General features: G+C 42.4%; 1 protein-coding gene across 4 annotated transcripts in view; it reads right to left on the bottom strand.

The window, feature by feature from the left end:
* LOC140530082 (vitamin D3 hydroxylase-associated protein-like) overlaps nt 1-21,127 on the bottom strand; it is a 58,349-nt gene that overhangs the window by 9,873 nt on the left and 27,349 nt on the right. For 2 of the 4 annotated variants that reach the window (XM_072649318.1, XM_072649315.1), the window contains exons 2-5: nt 5,263-5,376; nt 4,839-4,988; nt 4,250-4,383; nt 3,457-3,663 (exon numbers count right to left, since the gene is read on the bottom strand). In XM_072649318.1, coding sequence (XP_072505419.1) covers nt 3,457-3,663; nt 4,250-4,383; nt 4,839-4,988; nt 5,263-5,271 — 500 coding nt within the window. In that variant the 5' untranslated portion in view covers nt 5,272-5,376. Of the gene's footprint in view, nt 1-3,456; nt 3,664-4,249; nt 4,384-4,838; nt 4,989-5,262; nt 5,377-16,611; nt 16,987-21,127 lie in introns of all 4 variants that reach the window. The other 2 variants (XM_072649317.1, XM_072649316.1) reach the window with 2 other exon arrangements.

Here is a 21,127-nt window from a genome sequence, read left to right as displayed (position 1 = left end):
TATTTGCCATAGCCTCACAAGCCTGATCCAAAGAACTTTATACTAAAAAGAAAGGAATGTGGTGGAGAAAATTGCCTATTTAGCCACCAAGTTAGATACCATAAATTAGAGCTATAAGGTAGAAAGAGAAAAAGAACCCACATATACAAATATTTATAGAAACTCTTTTTGTAATATGTCAAAGAACTGGAAACTAAGAGAGTGCTGGTCATCCTTTAGCGGAATGATGGAACAAAATCAAGAAAGAAGCTAGCAGCAAAACTCATTGCTTTGGATATGGATATATAAATTCATAATATCTGAATCTGTAGAGAGGTATCCAGAAAGATTGGTAGATTCTTTCAATTTCTATTTTACCCTCTGGTTCTACAATATCAGGGCAGTTTTCCTTGATAATTTCTTGGAAGATGATGTCTAGGCTATTTTTTTGATCATGGCTTTCTGGTAGTCCAATAATTTTTAAATTGTCTCTCCTGGATCTGTTTTCCAGATCAGTTGTTTTCCAAATGAGATATTTCACATTATCTGCTATTCTTTTATTCCTTTGGTTTTGTTTTATAATTTCTTGATTTTTCATAAAGTCATTAGCTTCCATCTGCTCCATTCTAATCTTTAAGGAATTATTTTCTCCAGTGAGCTTTTGGATCTCCTTTTCCATCTGGCCAATTCTGCTTTTTAGGACATCCTTCTCTTCATTGGCTTTTTGGATCTCTTTTGTCATTTGGGTTAGTCTATTTTTTTAAAGGGTTATTTTCTTCAGTATTTTGGGGGGTCTCTTTTAGCAAACAGTTGACTTGTTTTTCATCATTTTCTTGCATCACTCTCATTTCTCTTCCCAATTTTTGTTCTGTTTTTCTTACATGATTTTCAAAATCTTTTTTAAGCTCTTCCATGGCCTGAGATCAATTCATATTTTTCTTGGAGGCTTTGGATGGAGGAGCTTTGACTTTGTTTTCTTCTGTTTGCATGCTTTGGTCTTCCTTGTCACCAAAGTATGATTCTGTATTCTGATTCTTTTTCTAGTTTTTGCTCATTTGCCCAGCCATTTACCTGACTTTTGAGCTCTTTGTCAAGGTAGTTTGCTTCCAGTGATGGTGGGGGGGTGTACTGTCAGCCACTTGATTCCTCCACAATCTGTGTGCCTAGAGCTCCAGAAACAGTCCCTGCTGCTGCTCCTGCAGTTTCCTCTACCCCCTCCCCCTCTGCCACCCTGGGGCTGGGGCTGAACCATTCTACTCTCCCATACCTGTCCCACTGACAGGTTTTTTCCACTGACCTTCCAATTTGTCCTTAGAATTTTGGGGTTCTGAAGTCTGGAAACCACCACAGGTGCCTGAGATCCCAAGAGACCTACTCAGGTCCCATCTGTGCCAGTATGGCCCATGCTGGACTGCACCCTGCCCCCAGCATGGGGCAATAGACACTTCCCGGTAACCTTCTAGGCTATCTTGGACTGGAGATTTGCTTCTCTCTGTCATTCTGTGGGTTCTGCAGCTCCAGAATTTGTTTAGAGTCATTTTTTTTTACAGGTATTTGACTGGACTTGGGGGGAGCACACTAGAAAATCCATGGTGTTACTCTGCCATGTTGGCCTGATGAAGATTTTTTCAAAGAAGCATGGGAAGATTTGTATGAACTGATGCACAGTGAAGTGAACAAGACAACAATTTACACAATAACAACATTGTAGAGACAAAAAAAATCTGAAAGACTTAAAATTCTAATAAATAAGATAACCATGATTCCAGGGGACTCATAATAAAATAGAGAGACAATGAACTCAGACTGCAAATTGAGACTTTTTTTTTTCAACATGGCCAATATTAGGATTCATTTTGCTTGACTCTACATCTTTTTTGTAAAGGTTTTGTTTTGGGATTTTTTTCCCCAAAGAGGGGGAAGGTGGTAGGGAGAGAAAGTAGAATTTTGTTCACTGAAAATAAATAAATAAAATCTTTATGAGACCTATACTCCAAAGAGATCAAAGAAAAAAGAAAAGGATCTCTGTGTACAAGCATATTTACAGTAGTTCTTTTTGCAGTGACAAAGAACTAGAAACTAAGGGAATGGCTAGCAGTTGGAGAATGGCTAAACAAACTATGACATATGAAAGTAATGGAATATTATTTTACCAAAAGAAATGATGAAAGAGATTATCTCAGAGATATCTGGGAAGACTTGTATGAACTGATGCAGAGTCAGGTGAGCAGGACCAGAACAATGTATACAGTACCAAAGACATTATAAAGAAAAACAACCTAATAGCTCTGATTAATGACCTGACTAACTGATATTACAGAGGACCAATAATGATCCATACTAACTGCCTCCTGTCAAAGAAGTTTTCCTTACTGTAGACAATGATTTTCGGACTCAAAAGAACCAAACAACAATGTGTAATGAGGAATTGAGAAGGAATTGTTTCATTTATTATGCTTTTATCTCCCACACCTGGTCTGGTGCCTGGCATTTAGGAGGAAGTTAATAAATATCTGTTGGTTGATTGGAAAAGAGCACTTGGTTGCCCAAGATGAGTTCAAGTCACCTCTTCCAAATAAACTGGGGAGACAAGAATTATTGTCTGTGATTGCTTAGTCACTCAGTGATCTTTACAGCATTACAGAGACCAGGAAAGATACTACAAAACTGAAGAAAATTCAATATGATCCCAATGTTGAAAAGAACATAAGGAAAGGTGTCTGCAAACTGTGACTAGTGAATTTGGTTTGAATTTCTGGTAAAATTACAGACTATATAATTAAAGGGATGGTTATCAAATGCCTAGAAAAGGAAGTGATCACCAAAAGACTTCAGCGAGAACAAGTCGTACCAGACTAACCCCATTTCCTCTTGAACTGTTTTTAATATCCTTGTTGACCAAAGGGATGCAGTGGGTATGGTTTATGAAGACTTAACAAAGATATTCTGCAAAGATATATTAGAGACATTCATGCCATTCTTGTGGGAAAGATAGAGAAGTAAAGGTTAGGTTCATTCAAACTGTTTAAATGGATGGACTCACAAAATAGTCATATGGAAGAAAAATTAGATTTGTTTTGTTTGGTCCCAGTAGACAGAGATAGAAGCAAGGAGAGATAGAAGTGGGGGTGAGGAGGGAGGTGTGCAAAGAGGCTAGAAATCAAGAAAAACTTCCTAACAATTTGAGTTTTCCCAAAGCAAAAGGACGTCACTAGGACTCTTCCTGCAAGGGCTGAAATGGCTTCCTATCAGATGTGATCTCAAGGGGCTTCTTTTTTTCCTGGTGAGGTTAGACTAGATACTGGCTGTTTCCAACTCTGAGATTCTTGGGTTCTGGATCTGGAGGATTCTGTGTACTCGTCTCTTGATTTTAAATCATATCCCCTGTCCATTACTCCACTATATCCCAGACCTCAGAATATCCCAGTGCTGCCTTGAGTGGAAGAAAGAACACTCATGTCCCAGCCAGAACTGCACCTGAGTCTATAGCCAGTGGGTTTCAGGCCATAAATGCCACAGAAGGCCGAGGGGATACGGATACTCCCGCCAGAATCCGTGCCAAGGCCGATGATGGAACCCCCAGCAGCCAGCAGTGCTCCCTCTCCTCCAGTGGAACCTCCTGCAGTTTTTTTTGGATTCTGGGGGTGCAGAGTCTCACCAAAGATAGGATTGCTACATTCAAAACTACAGAAGGAAGCAGAGAGCCAAAAGTGAATCACAGATCAGCGCTAGACCCTCCCCACACCTGAAAGTCATCCCAGAATCAGCACTATATTGGCCTTCAAGGCTCTTTGGGGCTACTCCTGGGACTTCCCATCTCTTTCAGGGATGGAGGCTAGGCTACATAAAGAAAACCAACTTAGCTCCTTAGAGTAGGACACAATAAAAAATTCCATTAAGTAAATATAACATATTACATAATGGGTCCCAGACTGTGAGAGCTGGAAAAAAAAAAACTTAGAAAAGGGAACATTAACACAGCTTAGAACCTAAATCACTAGACCATAGTTATAGATGTAATGTACAGCATTAAAATAGATTGTTGAGCAGGAAGGGATGTCAGATGCACAACAAAGCTTGTTAACATACATAATAAAGGAATGTTTGGACTAGACTATTGACTGGAAATGACCAGAAACTCTGGAGTCCAGGCGTTTCCTTTGACCAGTGGGGAGGGAAAGGCTCAGAGCACAGGACTAGGACCTCCCAGGCCATCAGGTGCTCCTCCCCCTCCTGTTCCTCCCTCTCCCCCAAGGTGCTCTCTGTCGACCTGAACAGGGTCTGGGGGATGTTCGTCTTGACAAAGGGCACTGCTCCTTGGCTCTTCAGAACCTTCACTATGGTGGCATCTTCTTCTGCAGGCTTCCCCAGGAAATAGGCCATGCCGCAGGTGGAGTCATGGCCCTAAAGAGTGGGGAGGAGACGTTTATGAGCTACCTGACTCTGCCCTCAGGAGACCTGGGGACCTCTCGACGCTCCCTCCCCCACTCTTCTGGTCCCCCCCAACCCATGCGGATACATAAATGTTCATGACAATGTGTAGCTCAAACCCTCTATCCTTTTCCTCCCAATGACTTCAAAGGGCAGGCCCTTCCCTTCACACACACACATGCACACACTCACACATACATACACATACATGTACTCACATGCATGCACTCACACATTCACACTCATGCACATACATACTCACACACACATACACATTCACACACTCATTCACATATTCACACACTCACACACACATACTCACATAGTCTCACACACCCACATGGCCCCTCCTTCCTCTGTTTATTCACCAAACCCTAAGGAAGCAGCTCCCTGTGCAAAGCCCCAGGTGAGGTTCCACTCAGACTCACCTTGTAATCATAGGGGTCTTTGATGCTGACAGGGACCCCATAGAGTAGGCCCCGTTTCTCCTTGGGCTGTCTTTTCAGCTCCTGCAGTCGAACCTCACAGTCCTCCAAATAGTCAGTGAGGCAATTCAGCTCATGGTGCACCTTCAGGGCCTGAGTTCAGAGGGGAGGAGAGGTAGCTGTGTGTGGGGTGGGGAGAACTAAGAGGTGGCCTTCCCTCAAGGAGCCTCTCCCAGCTTTTCTTCAGGAGGTCTCCCCCAAGACACAGACTTAACTCCCCACTCCTTGGCAGCACCCCAAGATTTAGCCTGAGATTATGGACCTGTCCCCCTACTGGATGACTGTTCAGTCATCCAGTGGGAGGGTGGGATTGTTGAGAGAGGTGAAGTGATTCACTCTTGACCTCACAGTCCTGAAGGCCCCTCACCTTTTCCATGTAAATGCAGAGGACACTCTCGGGGCTTAGGGAACCCTGGCGTAACTGGTGGGCCAACTCTCTGAGGGACAGAGAGAGGATGTGCTCTGGGTCCAGTTCAGGTGCCTAGAGAGGGAAAGAGAGAGACAGAGACAGAGAGAGGGAGAAAGAGAGAAAAAGAGAGGGGGCAGAGAGAGAGAAAGAGAGAGGGGGGAGAGAAAAAGAGAGAGGGGAGAGAGAGAGGAAAAAGAGAGAGGGGGAGGGAGAGAGTGAGAGAGAGAGAGATACAGAGATAGGAAAAGAGAAAAACGGGAAAGGGAGGCATCATTTGAGCTCCATGTAGGCAGATTGGGTGGAGATGAAGTCAAATTAATTAAATTCAATTAGCATATGGATAAAAATATGCAGATAAAAAAATATGACAAGGGACTGACTAGCCGCTGATTCCAGTCCTTAAGACCATGTTGATGCAATCCTCTTCTGCATTTTGGAACATGTGAAGAGATTCTGTAACTGGCTTCTGGTCCACTATGTGATCAAGCGTCAGGTGGCTGACTGGCTGTGTGTCAGAGGTGAGGTGAATTCAAAGGCATTCACTTACCAAAGTCAAGAGGTGAGAGGATCTTCATTCCTCAAGTGAGGAAGCAAGAACCAAGCCCTTGGAGGGATGAGAGGCCTCAAGCCTTTACCTTTCCCCTCCCCTCCTCTGAGGACAACATAGCTTATGAGCACATGGTTCTGTTGTTTCTGTCTGTTTTGACTATTATTTTCCTGCTTTAAGGTGAAGGAGGGTAGATATAGTTATGCTCTTATGAATGTCAAAAAGTCATGAGAGAAAGCCACCAGGAGCCTGGAAGTCCATGCCTGGATTTTCCAGAAGTCAGAAAAAACCAGGGCAACCTGTTTGACTGCCAGTGTAGCAGAGATTCCGATTCCTCCATCCATTGGCCATGACACATTTGGAAAGAAGTTTGATGGGACAAATGCTATGTAGGAATATTGTTACCTGAGACCACTCTTCCCAGGATCTGATGTGATATAGCAGAGAGTGTGTCACAAGGTGTTGAGGAAAAATAATTGTAACTTCCGTTCTTGTTATATCTTTGAAGTAAATATCCCTTTTGAAAAATTAATTGATCTTTTTGTGGTGGTGAAGAATTGGAAATTGAGGGGATGCCCATCAATTGGGGAATCCATATGAAATGATGAGCAGGCAGCTTCAGAAAAACCTGGAAAGACCTACATGAACTGATGCTGAGTGAAGTGAGCAGAACCAGGAGAACATCGTATACAGTAACAGCAACATTGTGCGATGACTAACTTTGATAGACTCGGCTCTTCTCAGCAATACAAGACAACTCCAAAAGACTCATGATGGGAAATGTATCCTGAAGATTGAAACATACTATTTTCTTTCTCTTTTTGTTGTTATTGTTGTTTCTTCTTTCTCATAGTTTCTCCCATTAGAATTCTCTAATTCTTCTCTACAACAATGTGAAAATATGTTTAACATGAATGTATATTTATAGCCTATATCAGATTGCACACCATCTTGTGGGGGAGAGAAGGGAGGGAGAAAAATTTAGAACTCAAAATTTTATGGAAGTGAAGGTTGAAAACTAAAAATAAATAAAATATTTTTTAAAAAGAAAAATTAATTGATGCCAATTGGGTGAAGGGAATGAGAGTGTTAATTGGAGTAAATTCCAAGGTTAAATGGAATTGGAGTGTAAATCATTGATGATAACAGTGGTAAGAACACACTGGAATGGAGGCTTGAGCTACCAAAATTAGAAAAAGTTACTCCTAACCCCTTTGGGGTACCCCTAGAACTCGGAGGGAGCAGTGAAGCTATCCTTACTATGATTGAGTCCAGAGTCTCTCTTTCATAGATAGACAGAGAGACAGATAGATAGATAGATAGATAGATAGATAGATAGATAGATAGATAGATAGATAGAACTTCCTATTTCTTAAATAAATATTAATGAAAGGGACAGAAAAGAGACATTCATGTGAAAAACACATGAAGAGAACCTTAGCACCTAATTAACTTCTAACCCTGACTAATCCTAACCCCAAACACAGACAATTCTGAGAGAACTGGGATAACAGCGAACACTCAAAGGGAAAAACATCAATTGTAGAGATGTCTAGAGCACATTGTTTTCCAGTAGCTAATTTTAATATGACTGTTTTCAGGACTTTGCAGGTTATTTCTGGAAATCTGTCAAAGAAATGCTTTGGGACTATTGTAGAATAAAAACTTGTGCCCTATCTGAAAAAAAAAATGTACATTTAGAGTTTCTGAACTAAGAGATAAGTCAGTATACACTAAGCAGCCCTGACTTGAGGCATTAGCAGTCAGATGACAATCAAGATCAGAAGAGCAGGAGTCAGTAACCAAGAAAGCTGAGGGCAGGAAAGACATCTGATAAACCCATGAGAAAAGCTGCTTACAGAAGTTCAGAAATCAGAAGAAAGAAAACAGAACACAGAAGCTACTAGAAATTGAGGTCAGCTAACTAGAGGGTCTGCCATTGATGTGGGGAGATGATCTGATTGGAGGAAATCTGTTGTGTGAGCAAGTTAACCAGAAGAAAAGGGAATCCTCTACTCTGGGTGAAGAATCATCTGGAGGAATGTTCTCTGATTTGTGAGAGAAGAAACCCCTCAAAGCCTTGCCTACATAGCACTTTTTCATTTTTAAAAATTTGTTTAGTATTTTAGTAAACACAATTTTTATGTTCATTTTTAAAACTTTGAGTTTCAAATTTTCTCCCTTCCTCATTGAGAAGGTAATCAATTTGATATGTTATACACGTTTAATCACGTAAAACATTTCCATACTAATTATGTTGTAAAAGAAAACATAGACCAAAAAAAAAAAAAAAGAAAGAAAGTTTTAAAAAAGTAGGCTTCAATCTGTATTCAGACAGCATTAAGGTCTTCTTTGAGGAAGGATAGCATTTTTCATCATCAATCCTTCAGAACTGTCTTGGATCACTGTATCATTGAGAACAGCTAAGTGATTCACAATTGATCATCTTACAGTCTTGCTGTTACTTTGTATACAGTACATTTCACTTTGCTCCCACATAACCCTTAACTTCCTATGTCTCTAGGTGGGAAACTTCCTCAAAGCCTCAAGCAAAAACTCATCTCCTTTCCATATTTCAGTATTAAAGAAAACAAGTTCAATGTTGCCTCAGCATCTAGCCAAGAGAAGTAACCCTGAAGATGCTGGGCTTAATGCTACTAATTTGTTAAAAGAATTTAACAGGACGTCAGTGATGCAAGAGTAGCCTAGAAACAGCTTCATTCAGCGGGAGAGAAAAGACTCGGAAGAGGAGTGGTCTAACCCAGCAGAAAGAAAGAAGATCGTTTCTGCTCTCAAAGGGTTTACAGTACATTCTAACAGGGGAAGACCACAGGGAAAAGGAATCTGAATACCGGGGAGGTGGGGGCAAAGGGGAAGGTCTCCAAATAGGGGAATTGTAGAGAGATTCTGGCAAGTTAGGAGTGGAACCTGAAGAAGCATGAAGACATGGCTGGCTTGGGCGTTTCCTTGAAACAAAGGTTCTGGAAGGAACCATCCATTTAGAGGAAAGGGTTTCTGGGAAGAGTATGGGAGATTACTTTCAGTGAGAGAAATTCAAGGCTGGATGAACTTCCAGGACAAGGAAGCTTCTGTGACATGGTATAAAAAGTCCAGAGAGTCAAGACTGAGACCTGAGGAGGAGTGAAGGCATGGCTGGCCTGGACACGTTCCTTAAAATGGCAATTCTGGAAGGACTTAATCAATAATAGGAAGGGGCAACAAGGGCAAAGAGGACTTCCAGTGTGAGAAATCCAGGAGTGAAATAAAATTGCTGGGTGAGAAATTAATGGTGTATAAAAGAGAAGCAACTGGTGGGGCCCTGGTTAGGAGAAACAGGTATGAGCATAGACATATGGCTCCTCCCACACCAGGGTTACCCTTAAGACCCTGAAAGTGAACTCTAGATGTGTTATAGCTGTACCCTGTTGCAAGATCTGCTAGTATGAGAAGATAGAGTGAATGAGCCAGCCAGAGAGAGCAGAGGGGTATAGAATATATTTTGTCCATTATAGATGTATATCTATGTATATACAAATATATATGTAACATCTAACTGCAGCTCATAAGTTGGACAACAACTTCTTTCTCCCACTTCATTCACTTGGTTTTTCCTGCGTGATGGTTAAACCACACTCTTGGGTGGTAACAAATATCTTCCAGGAGATTCTGCCATGCTCTGGAGTTGGATGCAATCAACATACCACTATCTCCAAAAATGAGTATGTCGAGGACCTCCCAATCTGTAGGGATTTACAGTCTGTGCTGTATGTCCTCCATCACAATGGTCAGCACCTTCAGTGAATATATGTATGTAATGTAATATGTCCCTGCTGTATGTCTCACCTGATGTTTATGATCTGAGGGTAGTTGAATGAGGTTATTTTGCTGTTATGTCTTTCAAGGAATCTTGAATGACATTCATGTATGAATAGGAGACACCTTTTTGGAGAGGTTTTAAGGATGCATTTTCTTTTGCTGAAGTAAATTCTCTTTCATAATCAACAGACTACAATGAGAATTTGTATTTGCTAGAGCTTTCTATCAATTGAGTTATGGTAAAGATGTTTTCTGGGATATCATTAATGAGAGCCTGCCTGTTCCCCACTAATATCCTCATTGAGGAAGCCCCCAGTGACTCATTGCTTAGAAGACTCATCCACATAACATGTACCCATATAGTAAATGCAAAATAGATACACAAGTCATTTCAGTGGGGAGGTAGAAGGGAAGCAGCACCAACCAGAGGAACTAAGGGAGGATTTGTGCAGGGTGGAGCACTTGAACTGAGCATTAAAGGGAACTAGACACTCCAAAAGGTAGAGATGAGGAGAAAGAATATTCCAGGCTTGGGGATAGCTGTACACAGGCACAGAGATGGAGGAATAAAAGGAAGGAAGGAAGGAAGGAAGGAAGGAAGGAAGGAAGGAAGGAAGGAAGGAAGGAAGGAAGGAAGGAAGGAAGGAAGGAAGGGAGGGAGGGAGGGAGGGAGGAAGGGAGGGAGGAAGGAGGAAGGAAGGAGGGAGAGAGGGAGGGATGAGAGCAAATCAATAAATGAAGAATAAATGGAAAGCCCACTAAATTTGGAGTAACAGGTACTGAGTTTAAAACTGAATTCTGCTACTTAATACCCCTTCAGTAATGATAATAATAATGATAGACATTTGTGTAGCGCTTTTAAAGTCTGCAAAACATTGACCCTCCCAGTGAGATGACCTATGAGTTACATACTTTTTTATAGGTATTATTTTCTGGGTTTTATATATGAGAAAACTGGTGTTCATAGAGGAAAAATTACTTGTTATGGACCCGTAGCTAGTATGTATTAGAGGCAGGTTCTGAAACCATGCCTCTTAACTCCAAATCCAATACTGCATTCCTATATCCCTCTGGTCCTCGATTTTCTAATCTATGAAATTAGGGGGTTGGACATGGTGATCTCTAAGGTCCTTCCAGTTCTGAATATATGGTCCTACAAATTAATAAATGAGTGAATAAATAAATTATTTTGAACGAGGAGGAAAATAAGATGGAAATAATTATAAGGTTTAAATACGTTAATGACTGGTAAAACTTAATTGGACAAATGTAGAACTCCAGAGGGAGACTTTTCTACTCCCAAAATACACATAGATCAACTGTTCTGACTGAGTTCACTACAAATTTATGTTATACAACCTTGACCAGGTCCTCACTGCTTCTAGACAATCCTACTATGCCTCCCTTATCAGCTCCCTCTCCTGCTTTTCACAGAGGTTCTTCCAAACCTTTTCATCCTCCCTCAAACTTCTATGGCTCCCCTCTCTCACCCTTTTAGCTGAGAACTTTGTCTCATATTTTACAAAAAAAAAAAAAATAGATGAGACTATTTGAAATGATCTCTCTCTTCTCCCCTCCTCCTCATCTCCTATCACTCATATGCCTTCTGCCACTCTCCTCTTTCACCTCTGTCTCACATGAAGACATGGCCTTACTTCTTACCAAGGCTGACCCTTCTACCTGCACAAATGATCCCATTGCATCCCATCTCCTCCAGCAGATTGCAACTCTATCACCCCCATTCTATCACTTATCTCCAATCTCTCCCTGTCTACTGGATCCTTCTCTACTGACATTCCTATTTCGTCCCCATCTTAAAAACAAACAAACAAACAAAAATCTCAGTTAATCCTTCCATTCATTCCATTAACTTCATCCTGTATCTTTGTGGCCAAACTCCTTAAAAGCCCATCTACAATAGGTGTCTCTACTTTCTCTGTCCTTTCATTCTCTTTTAAATCTCAGCTTCTTGACCTTATCATTCCACCAAAATCTGTCTCTCCAAAGTTACTGATGTCTTAGTTGCCAAACACAGGTGGTCTTTTCTCCATCTTCCTCCTTGACTCTGCAATTTCTGACACTGTTGATCATTCCCTCCTCCCTGATACTCTCTTCTCTCAATTTTTGGGTCATAGCTGTCTCCTAGTTCCCTTCCTCCCTCTCTGATCACTCTTCTTTTTCTGGATCCTCATCCAGATCATGCCCTCTAATCATAAGTGTACCACAGGGTTCTGTCCTGTGCCCTCTTCTCCCTTTTTTATTGGATGTCCGGAACATTAGATGTCCTTTATATATTGGACATCTTAAACCTACCATGTTCAAAATTGAACTCATTATTTTCACTTGGTGATCTCATCAGCTCCCATTGATTTAATTACCACCTCTATGCAGGCAATTCTCAAATCTATGAATTCTGCCCCAATCTCCCCGCTGACCTCAACCTCACATCTCCAACTTCCTTTTAATCAATGGATGTCCAGTAGACATTTAAAATTCAACATGTTCAAAACTGAATCTTTCTTCTTAAATTCTCCCCTCCCCAACTGCTCTATTACTGTCAAGGACAGCACCTTCCTCCAAGTCAATTCCTCAGGCTCACAACCTAGGGGATCATCCTGGACTCCTCATTATCTCTCAACCCCCACATGCGCAGCTAGGTGGTGCAGTGGGTAGAGCACCAGTGTGGGAGTCAGGAGGACCTGAGTTCAAATCTCACCTCAGACACTTGACACTCACTAGCTGTGTGACCTTGGGCAAGTCACTTAACTCCAATTGCCTCATCCTGGATCATCTCCAGTCATCCTGATAAATATCTGGTCACTGGACCCAGATGGCTCTGGAGGAGAACTGAGGCTGGTCACTTGCACAGCCCTCCTTCATTCAAAACAAAGTCAAGTGCAAGTCATGTCATCATTTCTCTGATGGCATGGTCTTCTTTGGCAACAAAGGGTGAACACCCCCCACACACATACATCCAGGCTGTTGCAAATGGCTGTCCATTTCACCTCTGGTGCATCTCTCCAATACTCCCCCTCTCCTCCTCTGACATTGCCCCACTCTGGTGCCCTCATCACCTCACACCTAGACTATTACAATAGCTGGAGGGTCTGCCTGCCTCAAGTCTCTCCCCACTCCAATCCATCCTCCATTCAACCACTAAAGTGATTTTCCTAAATCAAAGGTCTAATCATGTCCCTCCACCCCACCTCTACTCAGTAAATGCCAGTGACTCCCATAGGATTCAATATCAAATCCTCTGGAGTTCAAAGCCCTTCATAACTTAATTCTATGCCTTTTCTAGTCTTCTTCCACCTCATATTCCTTCCTATGTCATACTTTCCCTCTTTTAATTATTTCCTATTTATCTTGTATATATCGTTTGTACATATTTGTTTGCTTGCTTTTTCCCCATTAGGATGTAAGCTCCCACAGGGTAAGGACTGTCTTTTGCGTTCTTTTATCCCTTGCATTTACCACAGTGCCCAGCACACAGTAGAGGCTTAGTAAATCTGCACTGACTGATGGAGATGTCAATAGAGTTGTTTCAACAATTCAAATCTTTCATTCTAGGATAATCTAGAATTCTACCATAAGACCCTAATACTTTGCTTTTCTTTGTTTGGCCCAGATGTGGCAGTTCCTTATAATGGGGAATTCTCTTTACCAAAGAAGACTAGTCTCTGCTCAGCAAGTTACAGTTTAGGGAGTGACCTGGGACCTGGAGTCAGATCAGCTTCTAGAGTGCTTTGAGTCTTGTAAAGTATCATATCATCTCATTCAATCTTCACAACAACCCTTTGAGGTAGGTTTTGTTATTTTACAGATGAAGAAACTGAGGCAGAGAACAATGACTTGCCGAGGGTCTTACAGCCATTAAGTGACTGAGGCAAGATTCAAACTCAGGTCTTCCTGACTCTAGGTCCAGTAGTCTATCCACAGCATCACCATATCCATTATAGACAGCATTTAGAGAGCACTTTAAGGTTTGTACAATACTTTACCAATATGACCTCATTTGATCCTCACAGCAACCCTGGGAGGAAGGTGCTATTATTATCCCCTTTTTACAGATGAAGAAACTGAGGCAGACAGCAGTGAAGTGACTTACCTGAGGTCACACAGCTCGTGTTGGAAAGCTGGTTTCAGATCCAGGTCTTTCTAAGTTAGGAAGCGCTCTATCCACTGAACCATCTAGCTGACACTCTGTATCAGAGGCAGGACTAAAAACTCAAGCATTTCATATCCTACAGTTGCCTTTCTATTTACTGCTTCCTGCTGCGAAGGATATTGCTGTTGAGTTGTTTTTCCAGTCTTGTCTGACTCTTTGTAGCCCTATTTGGGATTTTCTTGGCAAAGATACTGTAGTGGTCTCCCATTTCCTTCTCTGGCTCATTTTCCAGATGAGGAAACTGAGGCAAAGAGGGTGAAGTGACTTGCCCAGGGTCACACAGCTAGTATAGTCAGAATTGAACCCAGGAAGATAAGTCTTCGTGATTTGAGACATGACACTCTATCCACTATGCTACCTAGCTGTCCACGTTGAGAATATTACCAATAGTGAATTTCAACTCCTGAGGAGAAAGTACTATATGGACATGTCACTTTTTTTAAAGAAAAGCTGATATCCTGGCCCTGTCCTGGGTATTATCTTGTTAAGTAATATCTCAAATAAAACTAATGACAGGAAGAAAAAAAAGCTTTTGCCCACATAACTGAATCAGAGGTATCATCTGCCAGGATCTAAGACTGAGCAACACTTAGTGCATCTTTAGCTAGATAGACCAATACTATTTGGGAATCTCTCTGTACATCAAGTAGCAGGAACTGCTGGAGAGAGACAGACAGACAGACAGAGAAAGAGAGAGAGAGAGAGAGGGAGAGAGAGAGAGAGAGAGAGAGAGAGAGAGAGAGAGAGGGAGGGAGGGAGAGAGGGAGAAATGGCAAGAGGAGGCATAATCTTGGAAAGAGATCTTGGATGGAATTCTAAAGATCTGGGTCCCTTCCCCTTTCTGAGCTTGTTTCCACCTCTAAAAGCAAGGGAAGTTGATGACATGGTCTCTGAAGTCTCTCTTAACTTTGATGTTCTCTGATTCTATGCGAGCAGGGTAAGGAAGGAGCTGGTCTGTTAGTGAGAGACCTCTGGTCCCTAGAGGAGGGAGGAGATAGGTTGACCCAGGACACACTAGCAGAGGGAACCCCTTTTCTCCCCATTTTCATTCATCTCCATCCCCTCTCCCCAGGGTCACAAAATATAAAGTTGGAAGAGATCCAGAAATTATCCAGTCCTACCCCCTTCATGTTACAGAGGCAGAAACTGAGACCCAGGAAAGGTAAGTGATTTGCCCAGGGTCACACAGGTAGTTTCAGTGGTGGGATTTGAATCCAGATCCTACAACTTTCTTCTGTTTCTTCTACTATCTCCTCTTCATGGCTGATCCTGAGACCAGTCTCTGCCAATGCTTATAGCTCTGAGTTAGGGCCTTCCTTACCTCTTAAGTTCCTCTATCCAATAACCCTTGCTGTCTCACTGGTCCTTAGAGATAAGTCCTACCACTCTGGACAGACTAGGACTCCCCTCCAGGCCCAACCTAGGCCTCACTCCTCTCCTCCTCCTATCTCCTTTTGCACAAGACTAGGCCCCTCGAGGGAGGAGCCAGAAAAAGCTCAGTGGGATGAGTGCCAAAGGACACTGTACAACTTTAGGCTTGGGGTCTGGTTTTAGGGGCTCTGCAGGAATAGAATTGGGGGGTGAAGGGGAGGCAGAGCCAGGAGCCCTGAACCTAATAAAGTGTTTTCCTCCAACAAACCTATGAGGTGGGTCTTGTGAGGATTGTTAATCCCACTTTACAGATGAGAAACCTGAGGCTTGAAGTGGGAAAAAGAGCTAAACCTGTGGCTTTCCAGACTCTGTTACAATCACCCCATCCAGCAATCCCAGCCATACTGTGCACCTCAGTGGTTGCCTATATTGTCTTATTTGAGCTTCCCCACAATCTTGGCAGATCAGTGCTATTATAATCCTGTGTTTCTGCTTGAGATCACTGAGGGTCAGAGGTCAGGGTCACAGTCATTAGGGCTCAGAAAGAGAATGCAAGCCTGGGCTCCCCACCCCTAAACCCCAGAGTGGTTCCATCCCCTAGGCAAGACTGACTCTTTTTCCTCTGTGCATTCACAATCCCCCCCACGCAGATGCAGCTGTTCACCATCATACACACATACACACACACACACACACACACACACACACACGGAAACATACTCCCTACAACAACCTCATTAGACCTGTCTGGACTGCTCCAATCCTGGTGGGAACAGCCCAGTCTCTCTGGGCAGATTGATTTATCCAACTAATTAGCCCCAATTAATATTAATACACATTCTTCTCCCAGGCTGTCAGAGCCTGACAGGAGGGCTTGGCTATAATCAATCTCCCCATCATGGGCATCCTGGTGACGCTACCAGCTGGGACAGCCGCATGAGGTTGGAAATAGCCTGACCTTCCTGGCCTGGGGCTCCCTGGACTTGGCTCAAACACTGGGTTCCTCACTGCTCTGTCTGAGCCAAGGCCCTCTGGGGATCCCTACCCCAGGGACATGGAGTTGGTTATAAATGCTGACCTCAGCCTGTGAGGCTCCTGGACTCAGAGGCCTTCCCCACAGCTGGAGGATCTGAGTTAGACCTAGTAAGGGCCTCCCCCATGGCAAAGATAATCTGACTACAGCTGATGAAGGTCCAAGAATACTCTGATGACACAGAAGGAGAAGGCTGGGCTGAGAAGGAGCAGGGAATGTGAGGCCCACTTGTTGGAGGCACTGTCCCAAAGACCAGCTTCTAGGCTGCTTCAGTTGGTCCTATGGGGCAGAACCAGGAACAGTGATGGCGGGGCGGGAGGGGGGGAAGGGGGGACGGGAACCAATTCGGGCTGGACATCCAGAGAAACTTACCACCAATTAAACATGTCCAGAGTCAGATCTGGTGGCCCAGAGGATTGGTCAGCTCCGCATTCTTGGAGGTCTCCAAGCAGAAGCCAAGGCCAGATGGGCCCTTGTCCAGGGAGTTCTTAGGGGTGATTCTCACTCAGGTATGGTTTGAAGCAGAGGCTTTTCAGGTTCCTTCTAGCTGTGAGATCTAGAACTTTGTGAATGTGACCCCAATATCCCAGCCCAGCTGAATATTCACATCTACCTCGAGTGGCTCAGGGGAGAAAATGATGCAGTAGAAAGAGACCACCTGGGTTTGGAGTCAGGAGACCTGATTTCGAAACTTGACTTTGGTATGGCTGTGACAAATCATTCTCTCTCTGGCCTTGGTATCCCCATCTGTAATATCAGAAGATTGAACCTGATGCACTCCAAATTTCCTTCTGGCTCTAAATCCTATGTTAAAGCTTAGATCCCTTAGGACTTGTTGCAATTAGTGCTCCCTCACCCCAGACATATCCCAAGTATTTCCTACAGGTTTTCTCCCTCCTTTGGGGTGGGAGATGTGGAAGGGGCAAGCATCAGTGGAGCCTAAGATTACAAGCCTTCTGTCTTATCTGATTTTCAAACTGAGGTCCCAAGAAGAGCTGGGAGGGGACATTCTATTGATTGATGAGTGAGGAGTCAAAGTCAGGGCTCTGAAAATGACACTCCCCTGTTCTGAGATCTTTGTTGGCTCCCATTGATTCAGGACAAAACCAGGTGCTTCCATCTGCCTCCAGCCTCATCTCGTTCATTCACTGATGATTCCCCTTACATAGCCCCTGCCCCATCTAGGTAGACTCTATTATCCCCATCCCTTATACATGTCAGATTCATCTCTCCTTCCCAGTGTTTGTTCAAATCCCCCCAAGGTCCAAAGCACTTTCCTCTTTCTCTATTACTGGTAGCACAATGGATAGAGCTCTGAGCCTTGAGCAAGTCACTTAATCTCTGCCTGCCTTAGTTTCCTCACCTGTAAATCAGAATAATAATAATAACATTTACCTCCTAGAGTTGTTGGGAGAATCAAATAAGATTTTATTTGTAAAGTATTTACTTAGTATAAAGCCTGACACATAATAGGTGAGCAATAAATGGTTTTTTTTTCCTTCTTTTCTACTATTATAGGAATTCCAGAGATCCCCTGACTTTTGGAGCTCCTTGAGGAAAGAGCTGGGTCTGTTCCTCCCCCACCTCATCTCCTGCCCTCCACATACACTCACAGGGTGCATAAGTACACAGGAAAAAGAGGAGCTTAGGGAAGGCTCAAGGTGGGGAGGAGGAGTGAGGTAATGTAAAAACCCTTGATCTTTCCATGGAGGGTCAAGCCAACCTCAGCCAATCCTTGCCTGCCCCTGCATCTTTCAAAGGTCCCTGAGAATGACTAGGACTCTGTGCCCCAATTTTCCCCTGGATAATGAACCAAAACCCCTTAACCAACCAAAAAGTAGACTGAGCCTACTGCCTCTGACTCATCATAGGGGACAGACAGAAGACACTCTAGACTAGATTTCAAGGGTCAAAACTCAGCAGAGGCTGCACTCCTAGGGGATGAGAGCTCTGGGCTAGCAGCCAGCATCTCCTGACTCACTGTGGGACTTTCAGTAAGATCCTCTTCCTCTCTGGCTTCCTGCTGGGCAAAATGAAGCTAATGATATGGGCCCTTCCCTGGGTCACAGCTGCATTGTGGACAAGATCCAAGGAAGATGATTTATAGCAACTCTTTTAATGATGGCAAAGAATTGGAAATTGAGGGAATGTCTACCAATTGGGGAATGGCAGAACAAGTTGTGGTATATGATTGTGATGGAATGCTATTGTACTAAAGAAATGATCAGCAGAATGGTTTCAGAAAAAAAAACAACATGAAAAGACCTATATGAGCTGATGGAAAGTGAAATGAGTAGAACTAGGAGAACATTGTACACAGTAACAGCAATATTGTATGATGATCTACTATAAATGACTTAGCTATTCTCAGCAATACAAGGATCCAGGACAATTCTAGAGGACTTATGTTGAAAGACGCTATCAATTTCCAGAGATGGGTAGCAGAGTCTGAAAGCAGATCAAAGATACTTATCTTTTACTTTATATTTCTTGGCGTTGGTTTTTTTTGGTTTGTGTTTTCTTTCACAAAAGGAATTACATGAAAATGTGTTTTGTGTGACTACACATGTATAACCTGTGTCAAATTGTTTGCCTTCTCAATGGAAGGGAGGGGGAAAATTTAAAACTTAAAATGTGAAAGGAAAAATGTTAAAATTGGTTTTTAACATGTAATTGGGGAAAAATAAAATATCAGATAAGATTTTTTTAAAAGATCCAGTAAGGATGATGGATGTCAATTATCATGTCTTAAGTTCTTACAGAAACTGTGCTTGTATTTATTCTAGAGAGAAGAAGGTGTAATAAAAAGAGTCTTGGACTTGGATCCAGAAGACCTGGGACTGGAACCTTGAATCACTCCCTTCCCCCCTCAGTTCTCAGTTTCCTCCTCAGTAAAAAGAGAGGCAGAATATTTACACTATTGCCTTCAGGAGTCCATCATAAGGAAAATGTCTTGTCAGTCATTAAAATCCTAGAGAAATGGGAGCTGGGAATTTTCCTTATGTCCTTGGTCAAGCCCTATCCTCTCTGTGAGCCTTGGTTTTCCCTCTGTCAAATGAGAGACTTGGTGTAAGTAGTCTACAAGGTCTTTGCCAGGGTAGAGCCAAGTTGGCAGAGCAAAAGCAGAGACTTGCTAGAGTTTTCCCTCCAAACTCACCCAAATACATGTAAAAAATGACTCTAAACAAATTCTGGAGTTGCATAACCCACAGAATAATGAAATGAAGAAAATCTCCAGCTCAAGACAGCCTAGAAGGTTGATGGAAAGTGTCTATCACACTGGGAGCAGATCACAGTCCAGTGCTGGCTGTGTCAGCACAGACAGGACCTGAGAAGGCTTTGAGGGGACTGAATCTCTGGCACTTCTGTGGTTTCCAGACTTCACAACCCCAAACCACCCAGGACAAAATGGAAGTTCAGTGGGAAAAACCTTTTGGGCTTGTGTGAAAGTAGAGTAGTCCAGCCCCAGCCCCAGGGCTGCACAGAGGGTGGAAGAGTCTGCAGCAGCCACAGCAGCAGCAGGGGCAGAGACAGCAGCTCTTTCTGGAGCTCTAGGCCCACAGATTGTGGGAGGAACAAGAAGCTGACAGTACACCCCCTTCAACCCCACTGGAAGCAAAGAACTACCTTGACAAAGAGTTCAAAAGTCAAGTAAATGGCTGGGGAAATGAAAAAAAAACTGGAAAAAAATCAGAATATAGAATTTTACTTTGGTGACAGGGAAAATCAAAATATATAAACAGAAGAAGGCAACAAAGTCAAAGCTCCCATATACAAAGTCTCCAAGAAAAATATGAATTGATCTCAGGCCACAGAAGAGCTCAAAAAGGATTTTGAAAATCAAGTAAGAGAAGTAGAGGAAAAATTGGGAACAGAAATGAGAGTGATTCAAGAAAATAATGAAAAAGTCAACTGCTTGCTAAAGGAGATCCGCCTAAAAATGCTGAAGAAAATAACATCTTAAAAAATAGACTGATCTAAATGGCAAAAGAGATCCAAAAAGCCAATGAGGAGAAGAATGTCTTAAAAAGCAGAATTATCCAGATGGAAAAGGAGGTCCAAAAGCTTACAGAAGAAAATATTTCCTTAAAGATTAGAATGGAGCAGATAGAAGCTAATGACTTATGAAAAATCAAGAAATTATAAAACAAAACCAAAAGAATGAAAAAATGGAAGATAATGTGAAATACCTCATTGGAAAAGCAACTGACCTGGAAAATAGATATAGGAGAGACAATATAAAATTATGGAACTACTTGAAATCCATGATCAAGAAAAAGAGCCTAGACATCATCTTTCATGAAATTATCAAGGAAAACTGCCCTGATATTCTAGAACCAGAGGGCAAAATAAATATTGAAAGAATCCATTGATCATCTCCTGAAAGAGATCCAAAAAGAGAAATGCCTAGAAACACTGTGGCCAAATTCCAGAGTTCCCAGGTCAAGGAGAAAATATTGCAAGTAGCCAGAAAGAAACAATTTGAGTATTGTGGAAACACGTTCAGGATAACACAAGATCTAGCAGCTTCTTCCTTAAGTGATCTCAGAGCTTGGAATATGATATTCCAGAGGTCAAAGGAGCTAGGATTAAAACCAAGAATCACCTACCCAGAAAAATTGAGTATAATCTTTCAGGAGAAAAATGGTCATTCTATGAAATAGAGGACTTTCAAGCATTCTTGATGAAAAGACCAGAGTTGAATAGAAAATTTAACTTTCAAATACTAAAATCAAGAGAAGCATGAAAAGGTAAGCAGGAAAGAGAAATCATAAAGGACTTATTAAAGTTGAACTTTTTACATTTCTACATGGAAAGATCATATTTGTAACTCTTGAGACTTTTCTCAGTATTACAGTAGTTGGAGAGATTAGAGAGAGAGACAGCA

The sequence above is a fragment of the Notamacropus eugenii genome, chromosome 2 (genome assembly GCF_028372415.1).
Source record: "Notamacropus eugenii isolate mMacEug1 chromosome 2, mMacEug1.pri_v2, whole genome shotgun sequence".
Classification (NCBI taxonomy): Eukaryota; Metazoa; Chordata; class Mammalia; order Diprotodontia; family Macropodidae; genus Notamacropus; species Notamacropus eugenii.
This window is presented reverse-complemented; position numbering and strand designations above follow the sequence as displayed.